Source organism: Bidens hawaiensis, unplaced genomic scaffold, assembly GCF_021521415.1.
Source record: "Bidens hawaiensis isolate Kalapana, Puna unplaced genomic scaffold, B.hawaiensis_p1.1 tig00014763_1, whole genome shotgun sequence".
NCBI lineage: Eukaryota > Viridiplantae > Streptophyta > Magnoliopsida > Asterales > Asteraceae > Bidens > Bidens hawaiensis.
Window position 1 is genome coordinate 350,256 of NW_027492300.1, and position 23,050 is coordinate 373,305.

Genomic DNA, 23,050 nt, shown 5'->3' on the forward strand with positions numbered 1-23,050 from the left:
ACTACCAAGGATCAAGACTATGAAGAGAAAACCTGAGTTGCTTTTTGAAAAGAGATACTAACTTGAAAGTCTAATGCTTTCGTAAGTTCCATGATGACGACTTCCATTGTTGGACGCTTAGATTGAGTTTCTGCCAAACATTCGTGTGCGATATTTGTAAATGTGTCCAAAGAATCTTGATTGACCCCTCCAATTAAAATAGAAATGTTTTCATCAGCTTCCATTATTTTTGGATCTATCAAACCTGTCAATGCTCCCTTGTTGAAAAGTAGTCGTGCTATGGATGGAAGTCCCTTTTTATCGTAAATTTTATCATATGCCAACTTCCCACACATGATTTCAAGCATAACTACCCCGAAAGAATAAACATCTGATTTAGTATTCAACTTCCCTGTCTTCATATATTCCGGATCTAAATATTCGTCTGTCCCTGCAATGTTCTTAGTAATAAGAGTGCTACCTTGTTGACTTGCATGGCGCAACCTGCCGAGCCCAAAGTCAGCAATCTTTGCAACCCATTTATCATCCAATAAAATGTTATCACTTTTTATGTCACGATGTACTATGACTTGTTTGTCATCGGTACATGTGTGAAGATAATTCAAGCCATTCGCAATATCGAGACATATTTGTATACGTTGAGTCCAAGTAAGATTAATCACGGTTTTAGTGTTTGTAAAATAATCAGCAAGGCTTCCATTAGAAACGTACTCGTAAATCAAGATCATCTCTGCTCCTTCATCACAAAATCCTTGAAGAGAAACTATATTTGGATGCTTGCACTTACTAAGCATTTCAATTTCTGCAATAAACCCTTGTTCTCCTAGCTTGTCTTCTCTACTCGAGATGCGCTTAATGGCTACCGTCAACGAATTTATTCCATCATGATGGTAGAGTTCTGCCTTGTACACTTTCCCGTACCCACCTGACCCAATGCAACAGGTTTCAGAAAATCCATGGGTTGCCGACACTATATCCGTCGATCGATATTTCAAATGATCCAAGCTTTTTCCCTGCATTATTAGATTGCTTGTTAGGAGAAAAGAAATGTATTATGTACCCCATATTATGTTAGGAGTTCAGAAAACTTTGTTTTTGTCTATGCACTTATACGTACAATTCTGATTTTTTTTGAAAGGGGGGCCATGTTACAAGATCTAATCACAAGGGGGGCTGGAATTTTTTTTTTTTCAAAAGAGGGGTTACCCCCCTTTGTAACGGCGGCGAGTTTGATATGTAATAGGGGTGTCGTCAATGGCATGTGGGTTTGATTACAAGGTTCTCCCCTCCCTTTTAAAGTTTGCCCAACGTTTGAAAAGCCATTTCATCTTTTTTAGACTCCCCTCCGTTACAAATGGAAGGGAGATACCTTTTTCAGATTTCCCGCCATTACAAAGGGAGGGGAGTATCATTTTGGAGTCCTCGCCATTGAGAATGGAGGGGAGACCACTTTTTCAAACCCACCGTCATTTCTAAGAGAAGGGAGAACCTCATAATCAAACCCACATGCCATTGACTGACACCCCTATTACATATCAAACTCGCCGCCGTTACAAAGGGAGGTAACCCCTCTTTTGAAAAAAAAAATTCCAGCCCCCCTTGTGATTAGATCTTGTAACATGGCCCTCCTTTCAAAAAAAAATCTACAATTCTTGAATTTATCCTAAGTAACTTATAACTTGTTTTGATAATTTTTTATTTTAAAGAGTATCCAAGATGTTAATATTGAGAATGCAAGTTAAAATTCATTATAAACAAACTACAGTAATCTAACCCAACTAAACTATTAAAAGAAAACAAAACATATTGTCCACATCATAGCATTCAATTAGACCCTCCACATAGGATGCTAAGTAGATGCCATGTCAGCTATTTCTTATTATATCATGACCCATGATCCGTTTTCTTATTATAACCCATGGCCCGTTTTCCACGGCAGTGGCTTTGTAAAACTTTTAAAAATTTTGTGTGATACGGGTCTTGAACCCAAGACCTCATGTTTCAAACCAAAGATGCTTACAAACCCACTCAAATGGTAATTTTGTTTGATTTCTTGACTTCGCATATATAAATACATTTTCTTTTCAAGTATAAAACCAAGATTATATATAATTGTTGACTTTTTCATAATTCACAATATACAAATTGCATGTATAATATTCACACGATTTATATCTTTTTTCCCCTTATTCTTATTGACCAAAATCAAATAATTATTATGTTTTAATTATGTAAAATCATTTGTTCTTATAAATATGAAATTTACAATTTCTTAAAGTATATAACATACACATGTATATTACGTTATCTTTATTTTCCACCCATGTGTAACACGGGTAACTAACCTAGTAAAAGAAATATAAGAAATAACTTCATGAAAAACACTCTAAGGAACATGATGTGTGTATTTGTTGTCCGCAATGAGCATATGCAGTATTACATATATGCAATACATGAACTACCTAGAGAACTTCATGGGTAACACTCTAAGGACCGTAATGGAATGTACTCGCAGTTCATGTATTGCATATATGTCATACACTTTGAGGGATTGATGATATTCAGACCACATGGAATCATAAAGTGATAATCTATTCATTTCAGTAGTGAGCATTGAAAAATCATTTTTGTATACATGAAATCCGATTTTGGTTAATTAAAAGTGTCTTGCATGTAACATTGCTCTAGGGTAACTATAATTTACCACAATTACTTTAATCATAATTAGTTAATTACTTACATGGTAGCGATTGGATGCCGATGTGCCTCCGACTGCATCAGTGATTATTGGTTGTTCCTTTAATATGAATAATCAGTGGGAAACATGTTATTAGCCTATTAGTTAGTATAAACATGCTGAAATTAAGGTACATAGTAAAGAGAAGTCAAAATATTACATGTTTGTGTTGAAGTTCCAACGCTTCCTTAAGTTTTGCATCGACGTGATTCATGTCTGGGCGTTCTGATCGCTTCTCCTTTAAGCAATGATATGCCATTTCGGCAAAGATGTTTAGTGACTGCAAGTTCATTTGTTTTCTAAGGTCGGGATTAATCAAATCATCTAGTTTTCGCTCTTCATAATGTGATCTGGCCAACCGAGCAAAATACCAATTATCATTGTTTTGGATGGATGCTTCTCTCCCAAACAAGATTTCAAACAACAAGACACCAAAGGAGAAGACGTCCGACTTATGAGTCACCCCTTGTGTGTTTTCATATGCCGGGTCCATGTATTGTATTTATCAATAAGCAGTAGTTGATGCTTTTTAACTCTAAGAGAAAACCCCAAACCATGTAACTTGGGTTCCCAGTTGTAATCTAGTAAAATTTTAGAGCTCTTAATGTTACCATGTATGATATTGTAATTCGGTTCGGCATCATAATGCAGGTACCTCAATGCATCTACAACCTTGACGCATATATGCAATCTACGCATCCAAGTGAGAGTTGGGCTACTTAAATGTTTGTCGAGACTTTCATTAGCCTCGCGCTTATTTATGATGTTAAACCCCCCCTTCTTCCGCTCTACACATCTTAAGAACGGAGGTGATATTTTTGTGCTTGTAACATAAAGAATGGACCATCTCGTTCATAAAAAGGTTTTGTTGGAGACATTTGCGCACAATGACATTGATCAGCTTCCTGGATAGCAAGAGTTGTCCTTTGTAAACCTTAAAAGAGGTACCTTGTTTGAGAAGATTTTTATTAGCAAAGTTTTTGGTGGCCATTTGTACCTCCTCAGGTGGAATACCGTATAATTTGAAAATCTGAAGTAGACTAGCTTTATCATTTGTAGGCAGGGAAGATCCCATTATAGTAGATAAAGACATGATGTCTATGTTGATCAAAGCGGACACCAAAATATTTCCAAGCTGCTTTAAAGCTGCTTCAGACGAGGTGACTAAGCATGAGTAGACGTGTCTTGATAACCAACATGTATTTATTCCTTTTGTTTTTGACACTTTTGGTTTCCTCGCGCCTGAAGCTGTGGAGTTACTTACCCGAGTTCAACGGTTCATGCATAGTAATGTTATGACTCCAAGATCAGCGAATATAGTTTTTAAAAGATTGAGTTTTGCAATTCCAAAAGGGGTAGCGGGGCAGCTTGTTGCTCGTTTGCCTTCTGTTTCGATGTAATCACTGCCTTGCTTATTACCACCACCTAAGGACCACAAAAACCAAAAGAGAAAAATCAGCAATTAACCAAATCGATTTTGAACATAAATAATGGCCAAATAAATTTCAGTTCATAGAATACTTCAAGCCCAAACAAAGAGAGAAGAAATGTACATATAAAATAAAAATGAGTGAATTGCGGTTTTCGTCTATGTGGTTTGTCCAAATCTGTGGTTTTAGTCCAACAGTTTCAGGTTTGTGATTTTCGTCCCTGTGGTTTCATTTCACTTGCAATTAAACCCGAATTCACTAATCCCATTAAGTCTAGTCAACCCATCAGCGTGTCCTCACATAAGGGGCTTGCGAATTAAGACTGAGGTTTATTTAGGGAGAAAAATGACAAAACTGTCCCTCACGTGAAGGACATGCTGATGAGTTTAACGACTAGACTTAACAGGATTAGTGAATTCGGATTTAATTGCAATGAAAATGAAACCACAGGAACAAAAATCATAAATTTAAAACTATTTGGCTAAAACCACATGCTTAGAAACAGGTCAGCCAACTAGTATTTTCCATTTAATATAGTGCTGATTTTTAATATGAAACAGCTGCTATAAGATACCTTTGTGGTGATTTAACACATAAATTTGTCACTCTTTCTCGTATAAAGCATTTTAATAATATTAATTTTATAAATAAATTAATGGCCAAGATTCCAGAGCTACAACTGCCAAACTAAGTGGAAATAAAGAACAATTTTTATGCATGAGGTAATACTTTATTGTAGAAGACTTTGGTAAATATTGTTGAGGAAATAAAGAACCAAAGTAATATGTACAGGCCATGAAGCATAGAGTATAAAGAGAGCTTATTATGTGCGTGGATTGAGACATAACAGAACTTATTGCCAGCATAAAACATTATTATATCTATTCATGATTAAGGCTAATAACATGTTTAAATTATCGATTAGGTTGTGTGTTGTGGAATAACTAGCAAAAGCTAGTTATCGTGCCACATCATTGTCACGTAGACGGTGTGACAATAATTAGCCACTAGTTAATTTAAGCGTTGTGGGTTAATTAGGTTTAATTATATTTTTTTTAAAAAAAAGAAAAAAAGATTGGTTGTTAGTGCGGTATAACCCTCCACCTTTATTGTGATAGTGTCGTTATCACCATAGCTAAATTGAATCGACCGAGTAACGGTACATGTACATATACACGACTGGTACCAAATAGCTAAATGGGTATGGGTATCGGAATGTTATTGACACTCAATAAACTATAATACCTAAGCGATACCCACTTGAAGCCTTGAATAGGTACATGATTGGTACCAACGAGTACCGCTTGAAGCTTTGAATCGCTTGAAGATGATGCGAGCGGGTTGAGTGTTGGACATCTCAATAAAAACCAAAAGTCCAAAGATAATTCTTATTTCCTTTTAGGTTCTTTAGAGTTGGTTTGAAGTTGGTAACACAAGCAATCAAAAGGTCAAGAAACAACTAATGATCATCAAAGACTAAAATAAACAACTAATGGTCAAAAAACTGAAAACTAACCTCTCAACCCAACTTATAATAACATAAAAGAGAGAAATATGAAAAGCAAAATAAACATAAAAAAATAGGGAATTACCTTAAAGATATATAAGCACTTGATTTCTGCAATGATCAACCTTACTCCGTTTGTCTTAGTTCGTCGCTAAGCTTCGTTATATGTTTGGAGGGAACAAGATTGATGGAGGTAGAGAATAATGAAGAATGGTAGAGAACAATGTATAACTGTATAACACATGGACAAAGAAAGAGACATGAACATAACAAAAACAAGAACAAGAACGGGGTGACCAAGTCTTGGTAAAAGTTTGACATATCCAATTAGTTTTAATAAAATAGTCGTCTTGCAATAGGGAATTAATATAATACCAATTAGTAAACAAAATCATTATTAAGATTTTATTTTTCTTCAAACTTTGTTATTTTTTTAAATAGGGAAATTGGAAATAAATAATCTCACCTTTTGTGTATTGGCCAATAATAATCTCACCTTTAAAAATCACTAGCAATGGTCCCACCTTTTAACTATTTTTGTCTCACTGGTCTTCGTTAAAAAATACTTAACGTCGTTATGTTTTTTCCCTAGTTTCAAACCGATGTTTTAGGGCTTTTGATCGGAAGAACGATATAAGTCGACTGATGCAAAACTTATTTCGAAACAGTGATTCAAATAGCTTAATTTTTGTTAATTGGAAATTCAAGCACCCGAAATTGAAACATTGTTTCGTCGTTAGGATCACAATTTCGAGATAAGTTTTACATCGGTCGACTCGTATCATTCTTCCGATCAAAAGCCCTAAAACATCGGTTTGAAACTAGGGAAAAAACATAACGACGTTAAGTATTTTTTAACGGAGGACCGGCGAGACAAAAATAGTTAAAAGGTGGGACCATTGCTAGTGATTTTTAAAGATAGGATTATTATCGGCCAATACACAAAAGGTGAGATCATTTATTTCCAATTTTCCTTTTAAATATTTAGTATGAGATATATCTTTTTAGCGTATTTCTTGTAACTTCTAAAACATGATGTTTTCTTAAGTTTTGAGTATGCTATTGTGTCATGCTTATCTTTATTTACATATTGATATAACTTTTATTCCAAATCAAGTTGTGAATGGCAATGTATAACTGATCAAAGCACAAGCATACACGTCATTAAAGCTACTTTACAGTTTAGTTTATTTAATTATTTATTGCAAGGTGATACTTTTACCCTTTCGTCAATCTAATAATATAATATAACACGTTATAAATTCCTAATATAACATTGCGACATGTTTATTTTTATCTTCGTTTCGATAAAATTTGTTCAAAATCAAACATGCCATATACAATTAATCTTTTTTCCTTTACAATGACAAGCTGAAACAATACCGTCTGACAATATCTAAACTGGTATTGTTTTTTCGTATTCTATCTGTGTAAAGCACGTGTTGATCGTTATAATGGTCTGGGTATCGTACCAATACTGTAATGAACCGAACTGATACAGGATGAAAAACCAAAAATTAACAGGTCCTAGAATTTGTACCAACATTCATTTTTATGTTATTCGATTGATGTAAAACACATGTTGTTATCTTTTTAGGCATTTGGGTTTCTATTACGATTGCTATAACCCAATATGAATATCGTAACATGTAATAAAAACTTGTAAATTAAGTTTTAATACTCACACATGTAGATTGAAAAGGGAAAAAGATTAGGGTTGCATCCATCAAACGACTTACAAAAAATAGTCTTTTTGGGTGTTGAAGAGTTTTTGCTAATTAAATAAAGGCATATAAAATAAGGTGTGGTTGGTTAGAGATGTGAAATTTGGCCTCTATACATAAGTTTCAACTTTCAACTTCGATTGCATTTTTTGTTTTTTTATTTCCTTGACTAAGCATACCATGATGGGCGAGGAAGATGCAGAAATGAATTTTAATCTTTAGCTTGTTTTTTTAGTATAATTTAAGAGAAATTTTAGATATCATTTTTAATGTTTAAAAATTGCATCTACACTCACACCACTTTCTTCTTTGGTACAAAAAGATAACTTAGGGGGTGTTTGTTTTTTCTTCAAACATCTTCAAGGGAGCTAATGTCTGCAGGCGCGCAGACATTACCCTTGAAGACTGTTTGTTTTTTTTCTTAAAACAGATCTGAAGTTATCTTCTTTCATCTTAAAAGAAAAGCAAGGAAATCTTGCTTAAAACATCTTCACAAAAAAACCCTACTCTTCTCCCTTTGCAGCCACCCTCTCATCCACTGCTCCTACCACCGTCCGCCAACACCACCACCCACCGTACGCCGCCACCACCACCCCCGTACCCCGCCGCCACCGTCCACCACCATCCACCGCCACCACCACCGTCCACCACCCACCATCCATCACCACCACCGTCCACCACCCACCATCCATCACCACCACCGTCCGCCACCACCACCACCATCCATCACCGCCACCACCACCATCCATCACCCACCACCACCACCATCCATCACCGCCACCACCACCACCATCCATCACCGCCACCACCACCGTCCACCACCCACCATCCATCACCACCACCGTCCACCACCCACCATCCATCACCACCACCGTCCGCCACCACCACCACCATCCATCACCACCACCGTCCACCACCCACCATCCATCACCACCACCATCCATCACCGCCACCACCACCACCATCCATCACCGCCACCACCACCATCCATCACCCACCACCACCACCATCCATCACCACCACAGTCCACCACCAACCAAAACCATCCATCACCACCACCCATTGTCCACCACCACCATCCACCGCCACTACCCACCGTCCGCCGCCACTACCACCATCCACCACCACCACCTTCCACCACCCACCAAAACCAAATCGGCATGGAAAGCAAAGACTAAAAACTAGATGTAACTTGAATAAATGACTTCTATCTTGTGAGATAAGTTTGACAGTTATGCAGACAGTATCAGCTTATAAAAACAAACAGTCTTATATTTTCAGCTTGCAGATCTTCAGACCACATCTTCAGTTGCAGACATGAAAACAGATGAAATCAGCTTGCAGACAGTTTATGTCTGCAAAAACAAACAGCACCTTAGATTAATCTTTGGTGTTAAAGACAATGTAAATTTACTCTTTAACCCTTTTAATAAACCCTTTTAATAAACAAAACTACACACTTATTTATAAATCTACTAAACTTGCTTTACAAGTCAATTACTTAACTTTGAAAACAAGACAATCTTATTATAGAATAATTCATATTAAAATAAACTTAACAAAACAAACCCTCAACTCTATTGATAATTCAAGATTAACCTTCAATCTAAATGTAGACATAAAACGTAATCTTATACATAAACAAACAAGCATATGTAGCTACAGAAAACCGATCATCTTCATTAAGACACATAAATAACAATTTGCAAATCATACTTAATGTATATTACCGTTAGCACAACGGTGGTTGAAGTTGTTTCAACCGCTGCACAACTTGCTTCATGGTCGGCCTCATAGATAATGAGTCCACTGTACAAGCCACTGCTAGATTCAACACCTCCACTAGATAATCATGAGGCCATGCATCCCACAACCCCGCCATAATAAACTCACTGGCGTCACCTTTCTTTAATAACATTAACCCGTCTCCATAAGCCGAAAAAGATGTGTCCGCCACCTTTTTATCAGATAAAAGTTCAAGCAGTACCACCCCATAACTATACACGTCGGCTTTCTCTGACACCGGACCCGTCATCGCGTGTTCCGGCGCCAAATACCCAACATCTCCTATGGTGGCGTCAGTCTCCGACACACCCAATATCCGCGCGAACCTAAAATCGGATAAATAAGCATTTAAATCCTCATCTAACAAAATATTACTGGGTTTAACATTACAATGAAGAACACATGGCACACATTGATCATGGAGATACGCGAGTGCCCGGGCTACATCTAATGCAATCTTGTGAAGAACCCGCCAGTCAACGGCTCTCCTTGACCGTTCTCGGATGAATCTTTCCAAGTTTCCACCACGTAGGTAGTTATAAATAAGAAACACATCGGTCTCACTCACGTGATATCCTATTAATGTCACGAGATTCGGGTGTCGTAGCCGCCCTAATGTTTTGATCTCCGTATCGAATTGTTGAAACTGTCCGAATACCGGTCGTTTAACTGCCACCACGAACTCGGGTGAGATCTCGGCTTTATATGTAGCTCCAAGTTCGTCGGTTCCTATAATGTTGCTAGCATTGAAGTTACCGGTTGCTTGTATCACACAATCATAATTCAACCTGACCGGGATGTCCGTAAAGATGGTAACTTCCTTTTGGGTCGACAAGCGGGTACAGGAAGATAGAAGTGACAAGAGGTTTGAGGGTTTCCAATGATGATGAGCCATTGGTGGAACTCAAACAAGAAAGATGAAGTTTCAGTTTGGTTTGGACTTTTGGGGTAATTTGAAAATAAAATGTCAAATGTGTACAAAGTTTTTAGTCTTAAGATTTGAACCTTCATATTGGTTTCCATCTTTGACGTGTTTCATCTTCTTTCTTCCTCTAATTTAGGAATTTATTTTCAAAATAGGAAATTAAATTTATGAGTATTAATATTTTCTCACTTTGCACTAATTGCTATAAAGGTTTAAGAGTTTTCTAAGGCCATTCTTAAGAGGCGTCACATCCGCATTTTAGGTTATTACATTTCACATCAAGAAAATATGTTATTATTTTAGGTCATTACATTTTACATCAAGAAAATATGTTATTGTGGACGAAATGTGATATGGGGTGAGATGTAGATAAACTATGATGAGCAAATTCGGTACCGGTACCGTTTGGTACTGTTGGTATCGAATTGGTATTAAAGTCTTGAGTTTCGGGATCGGTATGGTACCGTACCAATACCGAACTGAATATTTCGGTACCGGTACAAAAAAATTGTGATTTTCGGGATCGGGATTTTCAATACCGGTACAGTGCCGATTCATCCATAAAATAAACTATTTTGTATATTATTAAGTAATAATTAAAAATACTAAGAAAGCCAAATAACTCCAACTCGTGCCTGTTCCGCGGCTTTACATCTGCTCCTTCTGCATCCCCTCCAAGGCGGTGTTCCGCTCCCTAGCTGCTAAGGCGGCGATGCCTAGCCCCCTCTCAACCTTGCCATAACGTATGGTTCAATACTGTAGTTTTAAGTTTTAAATTTCTTACTCACTACAATTACTTTAAATTAAAAAAAAAAAAGCGAAAAATGCATATTTTGGCAAAGTAAATATCAAAACCTAGTTTCAAAGGAATTAAAATCCCTTGAGCAATACAATCCCATGACATGGTGTGTTTGTTTCGTTGGAATTTGAATCTTAATTCGTTGAAATCTAAAATGGCGTGTTCGGCTGTCAAAGAATTAGAATTGGAAATCAATTCCTTCAAATTCCTTTAAATAAACGGATTTTAAATCCTTACAAAATGTGGAGGATTTCAAGTGAATTCTTTGGAATTTCTTCTCGATATATTTTTTTTAACGAAAACAACGAATAAAACATTTTAGTTTTTTTTTTATTTTTTTTTGTTTTCAATTTATATTTTGAGTAATGACTTTTTTATTATTATTTTTGAATATTTTTTTGAGGGGTTTTTAAAATCTCTCAAAAAATATTAAAAAAAATAATAAAAAAATCATAACTCAAAATATAAATCGAAAACAAAAAAAGTAAAAAACTAAAATGTTTCTGTCGTTATCCTCATTTAAAAAAAACTTGATTTCAATTCATTTGTCAAACGAAGACATCAAGAATGGAATGAGATTTCAATTCCTTTAAATTCCAATTCCTATTGGAATGTTTAGATTCCAAATCTATTTCCTTCCAATTCCAAATCCTATTCAAATTCCAATTCCAATTTCATTCCATGAAACGAATGCGTAGTTTCACATGAAATACCCGAAAAATACCTCTAAAAAGTGCAACCCCTTAAAAAATCAAATATGCACCCGGAAAAAACCCGAAAAAAGAGTTATTTCTAATACCCGGAAAAAGGGTATTCAAATACATGATTTTAGAATACCCAGTTCTATGCCCGATTCAAACCCGATGCATAGGTATGGTTTTTAGAAACAACACCCGGACCCGAACCCGACCCTGGTGTTGACAATACTCGATTTTCGGATATCCGGTCATACCCAAAACGGGGTATTTAAAAAACCCGATTTGGGCTTATGACTAAAGAAGGGATTCACTTGGGCTTATTCTCGATATGGGCTAATGAAGGATTCAATTGGTCTGTTTAGGTTTTAAGAAACACTAGCCTATTTATATATAATAATAATAGTTTCAGAAACACAACCCACCCTATATCCCATCAGCGTCACACCCGGGTTGGTTAGGATATCGGAAAATCGAATTTCTCTCAGCCGTCGAATATTTTCATAAGATAATCATCAAGATTACAATGTCAAACAACGTGCTACCTTCTGAAATCTTCTTGAAGCTGCTTCCTGTCAAATCGTTGACTCGATTCCGGTCGGTCTCCAAAACTTGGAAGTCTCTCATCGACAGCCGTGACTTTGTTATTAAGCATCACACCCACCACTCCCAGAGCCGCCAACAGCTGCTCGTGGCGTATGAAAATCAAGTTCCGGTGTCTGATGATGACGATGACTGGGATTACGAACAGAAATATGTTTCGGTTGTTGATGATAATGCATTCCCGAAACATAATGTTGTCCTCACTCCTCCTCTATTGGTTAGGATGCTTACACGTCCTAGACTAATTGCCACTTCTCACGGTTTGATGTGTTTGTTTAACCGTACTCGTTGGGGGGATGAAGCCGTTTTTCTTTGGAATCCGTCCATTAGAAAAATTGTTGCTACTGATCTGGGTCATCTTAAGTGAAAGATATATATGCAACTGCCATAGGTTTTGGGGTTTGTCGTGAGACCAATGACGTTAAGATTGTCAAGATTACGTATGTTGATCAGAAGACACATGGTCCTACTTGCATCCTCCCTCATGTTAAGGTTGTTACATTACGCACGCGAACGCGAGCTTGGAGAAGTCCGTATGGTAATCTTCTTGGCAAATCAATTCATTTTTTCTCCGATCATGAGGTACTTGTAGATGGTGTTTTTTACTGGCTTGCTACTGATAGAATTACTTTAAATAAGTGCGCGTATGAGTATATGGTTATTTCATTTGATATGACAAGCAAGGAATTTAGAGAAATAACCCTTCCACCTAGTTTAGTTTCAGCGTCACGTATGGTTTTAGCCTTGTCTAAGTTAGGGGAGTCTCTTGTGGTGGTTGGACATGATCAACTTGCAATTGATCCAAGTTTCGATGTGTGGGTGATGGAAGATGGTTCGTTCACAAAGCTATTTGCTTTTACACCAAAAGATGATGATTTGTTTAGAGGATTTCGCAAGACTGGTGAACCTATACTTGGTAATCTTGAGATTGATGGATATCGGGGTAGATTTAAAGTTTGTGACTACATGGAGACATTACTTCTGCATGATCATCCAAATTTTATGGGTTGAGGGCACTTGGAAGTGGAGAGCTAATTAAGATCAAAAGGCATTTGAGGTGCGGTTCAGGTTTTAGGATGATTTGGTTTCGTCAATTTATTTATATTCTGTATGTCCTTCATCACCACATGTTTTAAGAACTCCTTTTAAGTTTTAAGTTATGACAGGTTTAGTTTCAAGTTTTAAGTTAACCACATGTCATTCGGTTATAACTATTATCCCTAGAAGAAAATCTCCATGAATCACTATACTTTTACTATTTGGAAGTTTTAATGGCTACTTGATGGTATTATTATTATTATTATTATTGTTATTGTTATTATAATTGTTATGATCATTATGTTAACATACTTTGATTAACGTTATTGTATAAAAGAAATAGAGGTAAACATTATTATACACACATTATTTAGTCAAACTAATGTGTTTAAAAAACATGAAGCTATCCTGTTTGAACCAAGATGGTAGCCAAAAATGTTCTGTTGAAACATGTAATTAAATGTAGTCAGAGAAGGCCATAACTCAAGTTTAGAAATGTAGCTGCGATGCACTCTGCTTAACTGATTTCGTGTTTTACACAAAATATTAACATGTGGCCTTTTTTATAGCAATACACCATCCCTGTTTTTTTGTTAGTAAATCTGTAAATTTTTTATTATGTTTATATCTTTTTAATTGAACCGGATAAACCGTTTGGATTTCCCAATGATGTATAACTGAAAGAAATTTAAGAATGCATTTTTGCAAAAATTAATTTGCTTTTCAAAAAATAAAATATATCTGTGATACATAGTAAAGCCTGTTACACCGAACCGGCGATGGATATCTATCCATAAGGAATGATCGGTTTGGTTAAAACTTAAAAGAGTGTTATGGTTAAGGAGATAAAGACATGGTTTCTTGATGATATAGGTCGGAGGTGCACAAATCGTGTTTTTCAAATACTCGGTTCCGGGTATGGAGCCGGGTCGGGTATGAGCAGGTATTGGCAATACCTGGGCCGGGTCCGGGTATTGCCTCTAAAACAACACCCTAGTATCGGGTTCGGGTCGGGTATTTGAATACCCTATTTTCAGGTATGGAGGCGCATAAGGGCTCCATACGGCTAGGTTGGGCCAGCTGGCGGTGGCCTTTTGCCATTGGGCCACCCCATACGGAGTATTTAGACAATTCTCTGTTTGTTGGACGTTTAAATAATAATAATAATAATAATGGGTTAGGCCATAATAGGAAGTATAGTTTTTGAAGAAAGGATAGGAAATAATCTTGTCCATTGATTTTGAATATGGAGGGTTGAGATTAATTTAAGAGGAAATCAAGTGTGAACATAAGGGGAAGGGTATAAAATGAATAACACATTTGTTGACTTTCTCTCTCCACATGCAAGACACATGCCAAATTCCCTCATCATTTTAAACATCCATAATTTTTTTTATGACATTTTTATTGAAAAATAAATTTACCATAATAACGAGTGTCTTTTTATCTTTTATATGAGTATCATATTGTCATATAAAAATTGAAAATTAGTGGGTTTTTTACAAATTGTGTTTTACCAAAATTGTGTTATACAATAGTATTTTTCATTGTGTTTTTTTTCATTGTGTTTTTTGCATTGTGTCATATAATTGTGTTTTTTATTGTGTTTTTTATCATTGTTTTTTTTCATTGTGTTTTTTTTCCATTGTGTTTTTTACATTGTGTTTTTTATAGTGTTTCCATTGTGTTTTTTCGGCTACCGTTTGACTTTTTTTCGGTGAATTTTCCGGAGATTTTTCCGGCGAAATTTTTCGTGGATTGTTTTCCAGTGACTTTCCGACGACTTTTCTGGTGAAATTTCCCGGCGAAATTTCCATAGACTTTTCCGGCGAGGTGGTGGCGGTGGGTGACGGTTGTGGTGGCGGTGGGCGATGGAGTGGTGGTGCTTGTTGGAGATTAGTGAAGATGTAATTGGGGTTTATATAAGTGGATTTTTGAAATTAATGTGAGTGAGTTTTAAGATTAAAGTGAGTTTTAATATTTAAGTGTTAGACTAAAATACCCTCCTTCCTAGCCTTCTTAGAAAAATCAAACTTTTTATTTAAACCTAACCCATAATAATAATAATAATAATAATAATAATAATAGCAATAATAATAATAATAATAATAATTTATATAGTTTATTTTTGTATATTATTATTTTCAGAATATATGTTTTGTTATTGTTGTATAATTGCATTCAAATAAAAATTACGATCCACAATGTTAGGTTAAAGATATTATTTATTATTTTGATCTGAAATCGCAATAATCATTATTTTATTGTGTAGATTTTTTTTTGTGGTCATTTATCATTAAAATCAAAACGATTACAATAAAGTGGCAGGCAAACGGGCAACAAATTGCGTCGCAATCCCGTTTGTGTAGATGAATAAACTCCACTTCTAATTATTTATTATGAGTGAAATAATTAATTCATACTGGTCACAACATAACTAGTTACAAGAAACAAAATGTACAAGAACATCAAAAGGCAGAAAACGCATCCAAGCGTTGTTATCTACGATACATTTTTTCTACAACCGATTATGGGTTTCTAATCTAACTATATTATTAAAACAACACAATTTATTCATATGACATTTAACTAGCCATTCCACATAGGATGCCAAGTAGCTCCCATGTCACTATTTTGTATTATAATATGACCCATACCCGTTTTCCTATTATAATCCATGAGCCGTAAAACTTTATAAATTTTTGAAAAATATTATTGTGTGATACGGGCTTTGAACCCAAGACCTTATATTTCAAACCAAATGTGCTTACTAACTCCACTAAAATGGTAAAGTATAAAACCAAAATTATATTTAATTGTTTCTTATTCATAATTCACAATATGACATTGTCTTCCCATATCGATCTTTTTAACACAACCATTTAAGATTGTTCATCGTTTCTTTCTTTATTTAAAAATATAATATGTTTGTATTTATTTTCTTTTACAACAAAACCTTAATCTTTGTAAATTTAGTTTTGAAATTTATGACAACATCTTGCTATAAATATCATTTTTATACGCACAATATCTAATATAACAATATCGGTATGAATGTTTTATTTGAAATAAATCAAACATCAAGATTCGGTTTTCAACTTAAACTTATAGTGCATAATATATCAAAACTTAATAAAAAAGTCATAAATAAAAATTATAATAAGAAACAATTGAATTTACGTATTACATATAATAATTTTTTATTTTTATTATATTTTTCACTCATGTGAAACACGGTCTCTGACCTAGTTGATCAATATTGCTAATAAGGAGCTTGTCCAAGTGGGCTACGGAGTAATTGCTCACAAAAGGTCTCGACGGGTTAGAACATCTGAGTTATCATAGACAGTTTGATCTAACTTACTGGACCTGATACAGTATAACACGTTTGAAAGTTCATCAATTACATGAAGCAACTTTTTTAAATCAACATAAATAAAAAGATTTTTTTTAAATACAAAATCTTTGAAGTTTTTAACCGCTCCCTTCATTTTTGTTTTTTGAGGGTAAAATTTATAGTGTGAAGCGTGTGTGACTGTGAAGATGTAGACATGTAATGAGTTGTCAGGGCTATCTTCGAGAACTTTTGTACCTTGGCCGAGCCAAAATAAAAAGGCCCGTAGGCCCTACGTATAAAATAAGTGATGTATAATAACTTAATCATTTCGAGATAAGTTTTACATCGGTCGACTCGTATCATTCTTCCGATCAAAAGCCCTAAAACATCGGTTTGAAACTAGGGAAAAAACATAACGACGTTAAGTATTTTTTAACGGAGGACCGGCGAGACAAAAATAGTTAAAAGGTGGGACCATTGCTAGTGATTTTTAAAGATAGAATTATTATCGGCCAATACACAAAAGGTGAGATTATTTATTTCCAATTTTCCTTTTAAATATTTAGTATGAGATATATCTTTTTAGCGTATTTCTTGTAACTTCTAAAACATGATGTTTTCTTAAGTTTTGAGTATGCTATTGTGTCATGCTTATCTTTATTTACATATTGATATAACTTTTATTCCAAATCAAGTTGAGAATGGCAATGTATAACTGATCAAAGCACAAGCATACACGTCATTAAAGCTACTTTACAGTTTAGTTTATTTAATTATTTATTGCAAGGTGATACTTTTACCCTTTCGTCAATCTAATAATATAATATAACACGTTATAAATTCCTAATATAACATTGCGACATGTTTATTTTTATCTTCGTTTCGATAAAATTTGTTCAAAATCAAACATGCCATATACAATTAATCTTTTTTCCTTTACAATGACAAGCTGAAACAATACCATCTGACAATATCTAAACTGGTATTGTTTTTTCGTATTCTATCTGTGTAAAGCACGTGTTGATCGTTATAATGGTATGGGTATCGTACCAGTACTGTAATGAACCGAACTGATACAGGATGAAAAACCAAAAATTAACAGGTCCTAGAATTTGTACCAACATTCATTTTTATGTTATTCGATTGATGTAAAACACATGTTGTTATCTTTTTAGGCATTTGGGTTTCTATTACGATTGCTATAACCCAATATGAATATCGTAACATGTAATAAAAACTTGTAAATTAAGTTTTAATACTCACACATGTAGATTGAAAAGGGAAAAAGATTAGGGTTGCATCCATCAAACGACTTACAAAAAATAGTCTTTTTGGGTGTTGAAGAGTTTTTGCTAATTAAATAAAGGCATATAAAATAAGGTGTGGTTGGTTAGAGATGTGAAATTTGGCCTCTATACATAAGTTTCAACTTTCAACTTCGATTGCATTTTTTGTTTTTTTATTTCCTTGACCAAGCATACCATGATGGGCGAGGAAGATGCAGAAATGAATTTTAATCTTTAGCTTGTTTTTTTAGTATAATTTAAGAGAAATTTTAGATATCATTTTTAATGTTTAAAAATTGCATCTACACTCACACCACTTTCTTCTTTGGTACAAAAAGATAACTTAGATTAATCTTTGGTGTTAAAGTCAATGTAAATTTACTCTTTAACCCTTTTAATAAACCCTTTTAATAAACAAAACTACACATTTATTTATAAATCTACTAAACTTGCTTTAGAAGTCAATTACTTAACTTTGAAAAGAAGACAATCTTATTCTAGAATAATTCATATTAAATAAACTTAACAAAACAAACCCTCAACTCTATTGATAATTCAAGATTAACCTTCAATCTAAATGTAGACATAAAACGTAATCTTATACATAAACAAACAAGCATATGTAGCTACAGAAAACCGATCATCTTCATTAAGACACATAAATAACAATTTGCAAATCATACTTAATGTATATTACCGTTAGCACAACGGTGGTTGAAGTTGTTTCAACCGCTGCACAACTTGCTTCATGGTCGGCCTCATAGATAATGAGTCCACTGTACAAGCCACTGCTAGATTCAACACCTCCACTAGATAATCATGAGGCCATGCATCCCACAACCCCGCCATAATAAACTCACTGGCGTCACCTTTCTTTAATAACATTAACCCGTCTCCATAAGCCGAAAAAGATGTGTCCGCCACCTTTTTATCAGATAAAAGTTCAAGCAGTACCACCCCATAACTATACACGTCGGCTTTCTCTGACACCGGACCCGTCATCGCGTGTTCCGGCGCCAAATACCCAACATCTCCTATGGTGGCGTCAGTCTCCGACACACCCAATATCCGCGCGAACCTAAAATCGGATAAATAAGCATTTAAATCCTCATCTAACAAAATATTACTGGGTTTAACATTACAATGAAGAACACATGGCACACATTGATCATGGAGATACGCGAGTGCCCGGGCTACATCTAATGCAATCTTGTGAAGAACCCGCCAGTCAACGGCTCTCCTTGACCGTTCTCGGATGAATCTTTCCAAGTTTCCACCACGTAGGTAGTTATAAATAAGAAACACATCGGTCTCACTCACGTGATATCCTATTAATGTCACGAGATTCGGGTGTCGTAGCCGCCCTAATGTTTTGATCTCCGTATCGAATTGTTGAAACTGTCCGAATACCGGTCGTTTAACTGCCACCACGAACTCGGGTGAGATCTCGGCTTTATATGTAGCTCCAAGTTCGTCGGTTCCTATAATGTTGCTAGCATTGAAGTTACCGGTTGCTTGTATCACACAATCATAATTCAACCTGACCGGGATGTCCGTAAAGATGGTAACTTCCTTTTGGGTCGACAAGCGGGTACAGGAAGATAGAAGTGACAAGAGGTTTGAGGGTTTCCAATGATGATGAGCCATTGGTGGAACTCAAACAAGAAAGATGAAGTTTCAGTTTGGTTTGGACTTTTGGGGTAATTTGAAAATAAAATGTCAAATGTGTACAAAGTTTTTAGTCTTAAGATTTGAACCTTCATATTGGTTTCCATCTTTGACGTGTTTCATCTTCTTTCTTCCTCTAATTTAGGAATTTATTTTCAAAATAGGAAATTAAATTTATGAGTATTAATATTTTCTCACTTTGCACTAATTGCTATAAAGGTTTAAGAGTTTTCTAAGGCCATTCTTAAGAGGCGTCACATCCGCATTTTAGGTTATTACATTTCACATCAAGAAAATATGTTATTATTTTAGGTCATTACATTTTACATCAAGAAAATATGTTATTGTGGACGAAATGTGATATGGGGTGAGATGTAGATAAACTATGATGAGCAAATTCGGTACCGGTACCGTTTGGTACTGTTGGTATCGAATTGGTATTAAAGTCTTGAGTTTCGGGATCGGTATGGTACCGTACCAATACCGAACTGAATATTTCGGTACCGGTACAAAAAAATTGTGATTTTCGGGATCGGGATTTTCAATACCGGTACAGTGCCGATTCATCCATAAAATAAACTATTTTGTTTATTATTAAGTAATAATTAAAAATACTAAGAAAGCCAAATAACTCCAACTCGTGCGTGTTCCGCGGCTTTACATCTGCTCCTTCTGCATCCCCTCCAAGGCGGTGTTCCGCTCCCTAGCTGCTAAGGCGGCGATGCCTAGCCCCCTCTCAACCTTGCCATAACGTATGGTTCAATACTGTAGTTTTAAGTTTTAAATTTCTTACTCACTACAATTACTTTAAATTAAAAAAAAAAGCGAAAAATGCATATTTTGGCAAAGTAAATATCAAAACCTAGTTTCAAAGGAATTAAAATCCCTTGAGCAATACAATCCCATGACATGGTGTGTTTGTTTCGTTGGAATTTGAATCTTAATTCGTTGAAATCTAAAATGGCGTGTTCGGCTGTCAAAGAATTAGAATTGGAAATCAATTCCTTCAAATTCCTTTAAATAAACGGATTTTAAATCCTTACAAAATGTGGAGGATTTCAAGTGAATTCTTTGGAATTTCTTCTCGATATATTTTTTTTAACGAAAACAACGAATAAAACATTTTAGTTTTTTTTTTATTTTTTTTTGTTTTCAATTTATATTTTGAGTAATGATTTTTTTATTATTATTTTTGAATATTTTTTTGAGGGGTTTTTAAAATCTCTCAAAAAATATTAAAAAAAATAATAAAAAAATCATAACTCAAAATATAAATCGAAAACAAAAAAAGTAAAAAACTAAAATGTTTCTGTCGTTATCCTCGTTTAAAAAAAACTTGATTTCAATTCATTTGTCAAACGAACACATCAAGAATGGAATGAGATTTCAATTCCTTTAAATTCCAATTCCTATTGGAATGTTTAGATTCCAAATCTATTTCCTTCCAATTCCAAATCCTATTCAAATTCCAATTCCAATTCCATTCCATGAAACGAATGCGTAGTTTCACATGAAATACCCGAAAAATACCTCTAAAAAGTGCAACCCCTTAAAAAATCAAATATGCACCCGGAAAAAACCCGAAAAAAGAGTTATTTCTAATACCCGGAAAAAGGGTATTCAAATACCTGATTTTAGAATACCCAGTTCTATGCCCGATTCAAACCCGATGCATAGGGTATGGTTTTTAGAAACAACACCCGGACCCGAACCCGAACCCGACCCTGGTGTTGACAATACTCGATTTTCGGATATCCGGTCATACCCAAAACGGGGTATTTAAAAAACCCGATTTGGGCTTATGACTAAAGAAGGGATTCACTTGGGCTTATTCTCGATATGGGCTAATGAAGGATTCAATTGGTCTGTTTAGGTTTTAAGAAACACTAGCCTATTTATATATAATAATAATAGTTTCAGAAACACAACCCACCCTATATCCCATCAGCGTCACACCCGGGTTGGTTAGGATATCGGAAAATCGAATTTCTCTCAGCCGTCGAATATTTTCATAAGATAATCATCAAGATTACAATGTCAAACAACGTGCTACCTTCTGAAATCTTCTTGAAGCTGCTTCCTGTCAAATCGTTGATTCGATTCCGGTCGGTCTCCAAAACTTGGAAGTCTCTCATCGACAGCCGTGACTTTGTTATTAAGCATCACACCCACCACTCCCAGAGCCGCCAACAGCTGCTCGTGGCGTATGAAAATCAAGTTCCGGTGTCTGATGATGACGATGACTGGGATTACGAACAGAAATATGTTTCGGTTGTTGATGATAATGCATTCCCGAAACATAATGTTGTCCTCACTCCTCCTCTATTGGTTAGGATGCTTACACGTCCTAGACTAATTGCCACTTCTCACGGTTTGATGTGTTTGTTTAACCGTACTCGTTGGGGGGATGAAGCCGTTTTCCTTTGGAATCCGTCCATTAGAAAAATTGTTGCTACTGATCTGGGTCATCTTAAGTGAAAGATATATATGCAACTGCCATAGGTTTTGGGGTTTGTCGTGAGACCAATGACGTTAAGATTGTCAAGATTACGTATGTTGATCAGAAGACACATGGTCCTACTTGCATCCTCCCTCATGTTAAGGTTGTTACATTACGCACGCGAACGCGAGCTTGGAGAAGTCCGTATGGTAATCTTCTTGGCAAATCAATTCATTTTTTCTCCGATCATGAGGTACTTGTAGATGGTGTTTTTTACTGGCTTGCTACTGATAGAATTACTTTAAATAAGTGCGCGTATGAGTATATGGTTATTTCATTTGATATGACAAGCGAGGAATTTAGAGAAATAACCCTTCCACCTAGTTTAGTTTCAGCGTCACGTATGGTTTTAGCCTTGTCTAAGTTAGGGGAGTCTCTTGTTGTGGTTGGACATGATCAACTTGCAATTGATCCAAGTTTCGATGTGTGGGTGATGGAAGATGGTTCGTTCACAAAGCTATTTGCTTTTACACCAAAAGATGATGATTTGTTTAGAGGATTTCGCAAGACTGGTGAACCTATACTTGGTAATCTTGAGATTGATGGATATCGGGGTAGATTTAAAGTTTGTGACTACATGGAGACATTACTTCTGCATGATCATCCAAATTTTATGGGTTGAGGGCACTTGGAAGTGGAGAGCTAATTAAGATCAAAAGGCATTTGAGGTGCGGTTCAGGTTTTAGGATGATTTGGTTTCGTCAATTTATTTATATTCTGTATGTCCTTCATCACCACATGTTTTAAGAACTCCTTTTAAGTTTTAAGTTATGACAGGTTTAGTTTCAAGTTTTAAGTTAACCACATGTCATTCGGTTATAACTATTATCCCTAGAAGAAAATCTCCAGGAATCACTATACTTTTACTATTTGGAAGTTTTAATGGCTACTTGATGGTATTATTATTATTATTATTATTATTATAATTGTTATGATCATTATGTTAACATACTTTGATTAACGTTATTGTATAAAAGAAATAGAGGTAAACATTATTATACACACATGAAGAAACA

General features: G+C 35.3%; 4 protein-coding genes across 4 annotated transcripts; 2 read left to right on the top strand and 2 right to left on the bottom strand.

The window, feature by feature from the left end:
• Positions 1-9,130: 9,130 nt before the first annotated feature.
• LOC143547626 (LRR receptor-like serine/threonine-protein kinase RPK2) lies at positions 9,131-10,078 on the bottom strand. Its single transcript, XM_077039008.1, has one exon. The coding sequence runs from the start codon at positions 10,076-10,078 to the stop codon at positions 9,131-9,133; it is 948 nt and encodes a 315-aa protein (XP_076895123.1).
• Positions 10,079-12,128: 2,050 nt separating this feature from the next.
• Positions 12,129-13,216, top strand: LOC143547627 (putative F-box protein At5g62060). Its single transcript, XM_077039009.1, has 2 exons — positions 12,129-12,465; positions 12,570-13,216. Exons 1-2 carry the CDS (start codon positions 12,129-12,131, stop codon positions 13,214-13,216), a joined length of 984 nt encoding a protein of 327 aa, XP_076895124.1.
• Positions 13,217-18,565: 5,349 nt separating this feature from the next.
• LOC143547628 (LRR receptor-like serine/threonine-protein kinase RPK2) lies at positions 18,566-19,513 on the bottom strand. The gene has a single exon (XM_077039010.1). It carries the CDS (start codon positions 19,511-19,513, stop codon positions 18,566-18,568), a length of 948 nt encoding a protein of 315 aa, XP_076895125.1.
• Positions 19,514-21,568: 2,055 nt separating this feature from the next.
• LOC143547629 (putative F-box protein At5g62060) lies at positions 21,569-22,656 on the top strand. Its single transcript, XM_077039012.1, has 2 exons — positions 21,569-21,905; positions 22,010-22,656. The coding sequence occupies exons 1-2, from the start codon at positions 21,569-21,571 to the stop codon at positions 22,654-22,656; spliced, it is 984 nt and encodes a 327-aa protein (XP_076895127.1).
• Positions 22,657-23,050: the final 394 nt, after the last annotated feature.

What these genes read in the sequence shown, in the direction of transcription:
- LOC143547626 (XM_077039008.1), bottom strand. Translation starts at nt 10,078, where the DNA reads ATGGCTCATCATCATTGGAAACCCTCAAACCTCTTGTCACTTCTATCT.
- LOC143547627 (XM_077039009.1), top strand. Translation starts at nt 12,129, where the DNA reads ATGTCAAACAACGTGCTACCTTCTGAAATCTTCTTGAAGCTGCTTCCT. An exon ending in ACTAATTGCCACTTCTCACG is followed by an intron (nt 12,466 to 12,569) that starts GTTTGATGTGTT and finishes GGTCATCTTAAG; the next exon opens with TGAAAGATATATATGCAACT.
- LOC143547628 (XM_077039010.1), bottom strand. Translation starts at nt 19,513, where the DNA reads ATGGCTCATCATCATTGGAAACCCTCAAACCTCTTGTCACTTCTATCT.
- LOC143547629 (XM_077039012.1), top strand. Translation starts at nt 21,569, where the DNA reads ATGTCAAACAACGTGCTACCTTCTGAAATCTTCTTGAAGCTGCTTCCT. An exon ending in ACTAATTGCCACTTCTCACG is followed by an intron (nt 21,906 to 22,009) that starts GTTTGATGTGTT and finishes GGTCATCTTAAG; the next exon opens with TGAAAGATATATATGCAACT.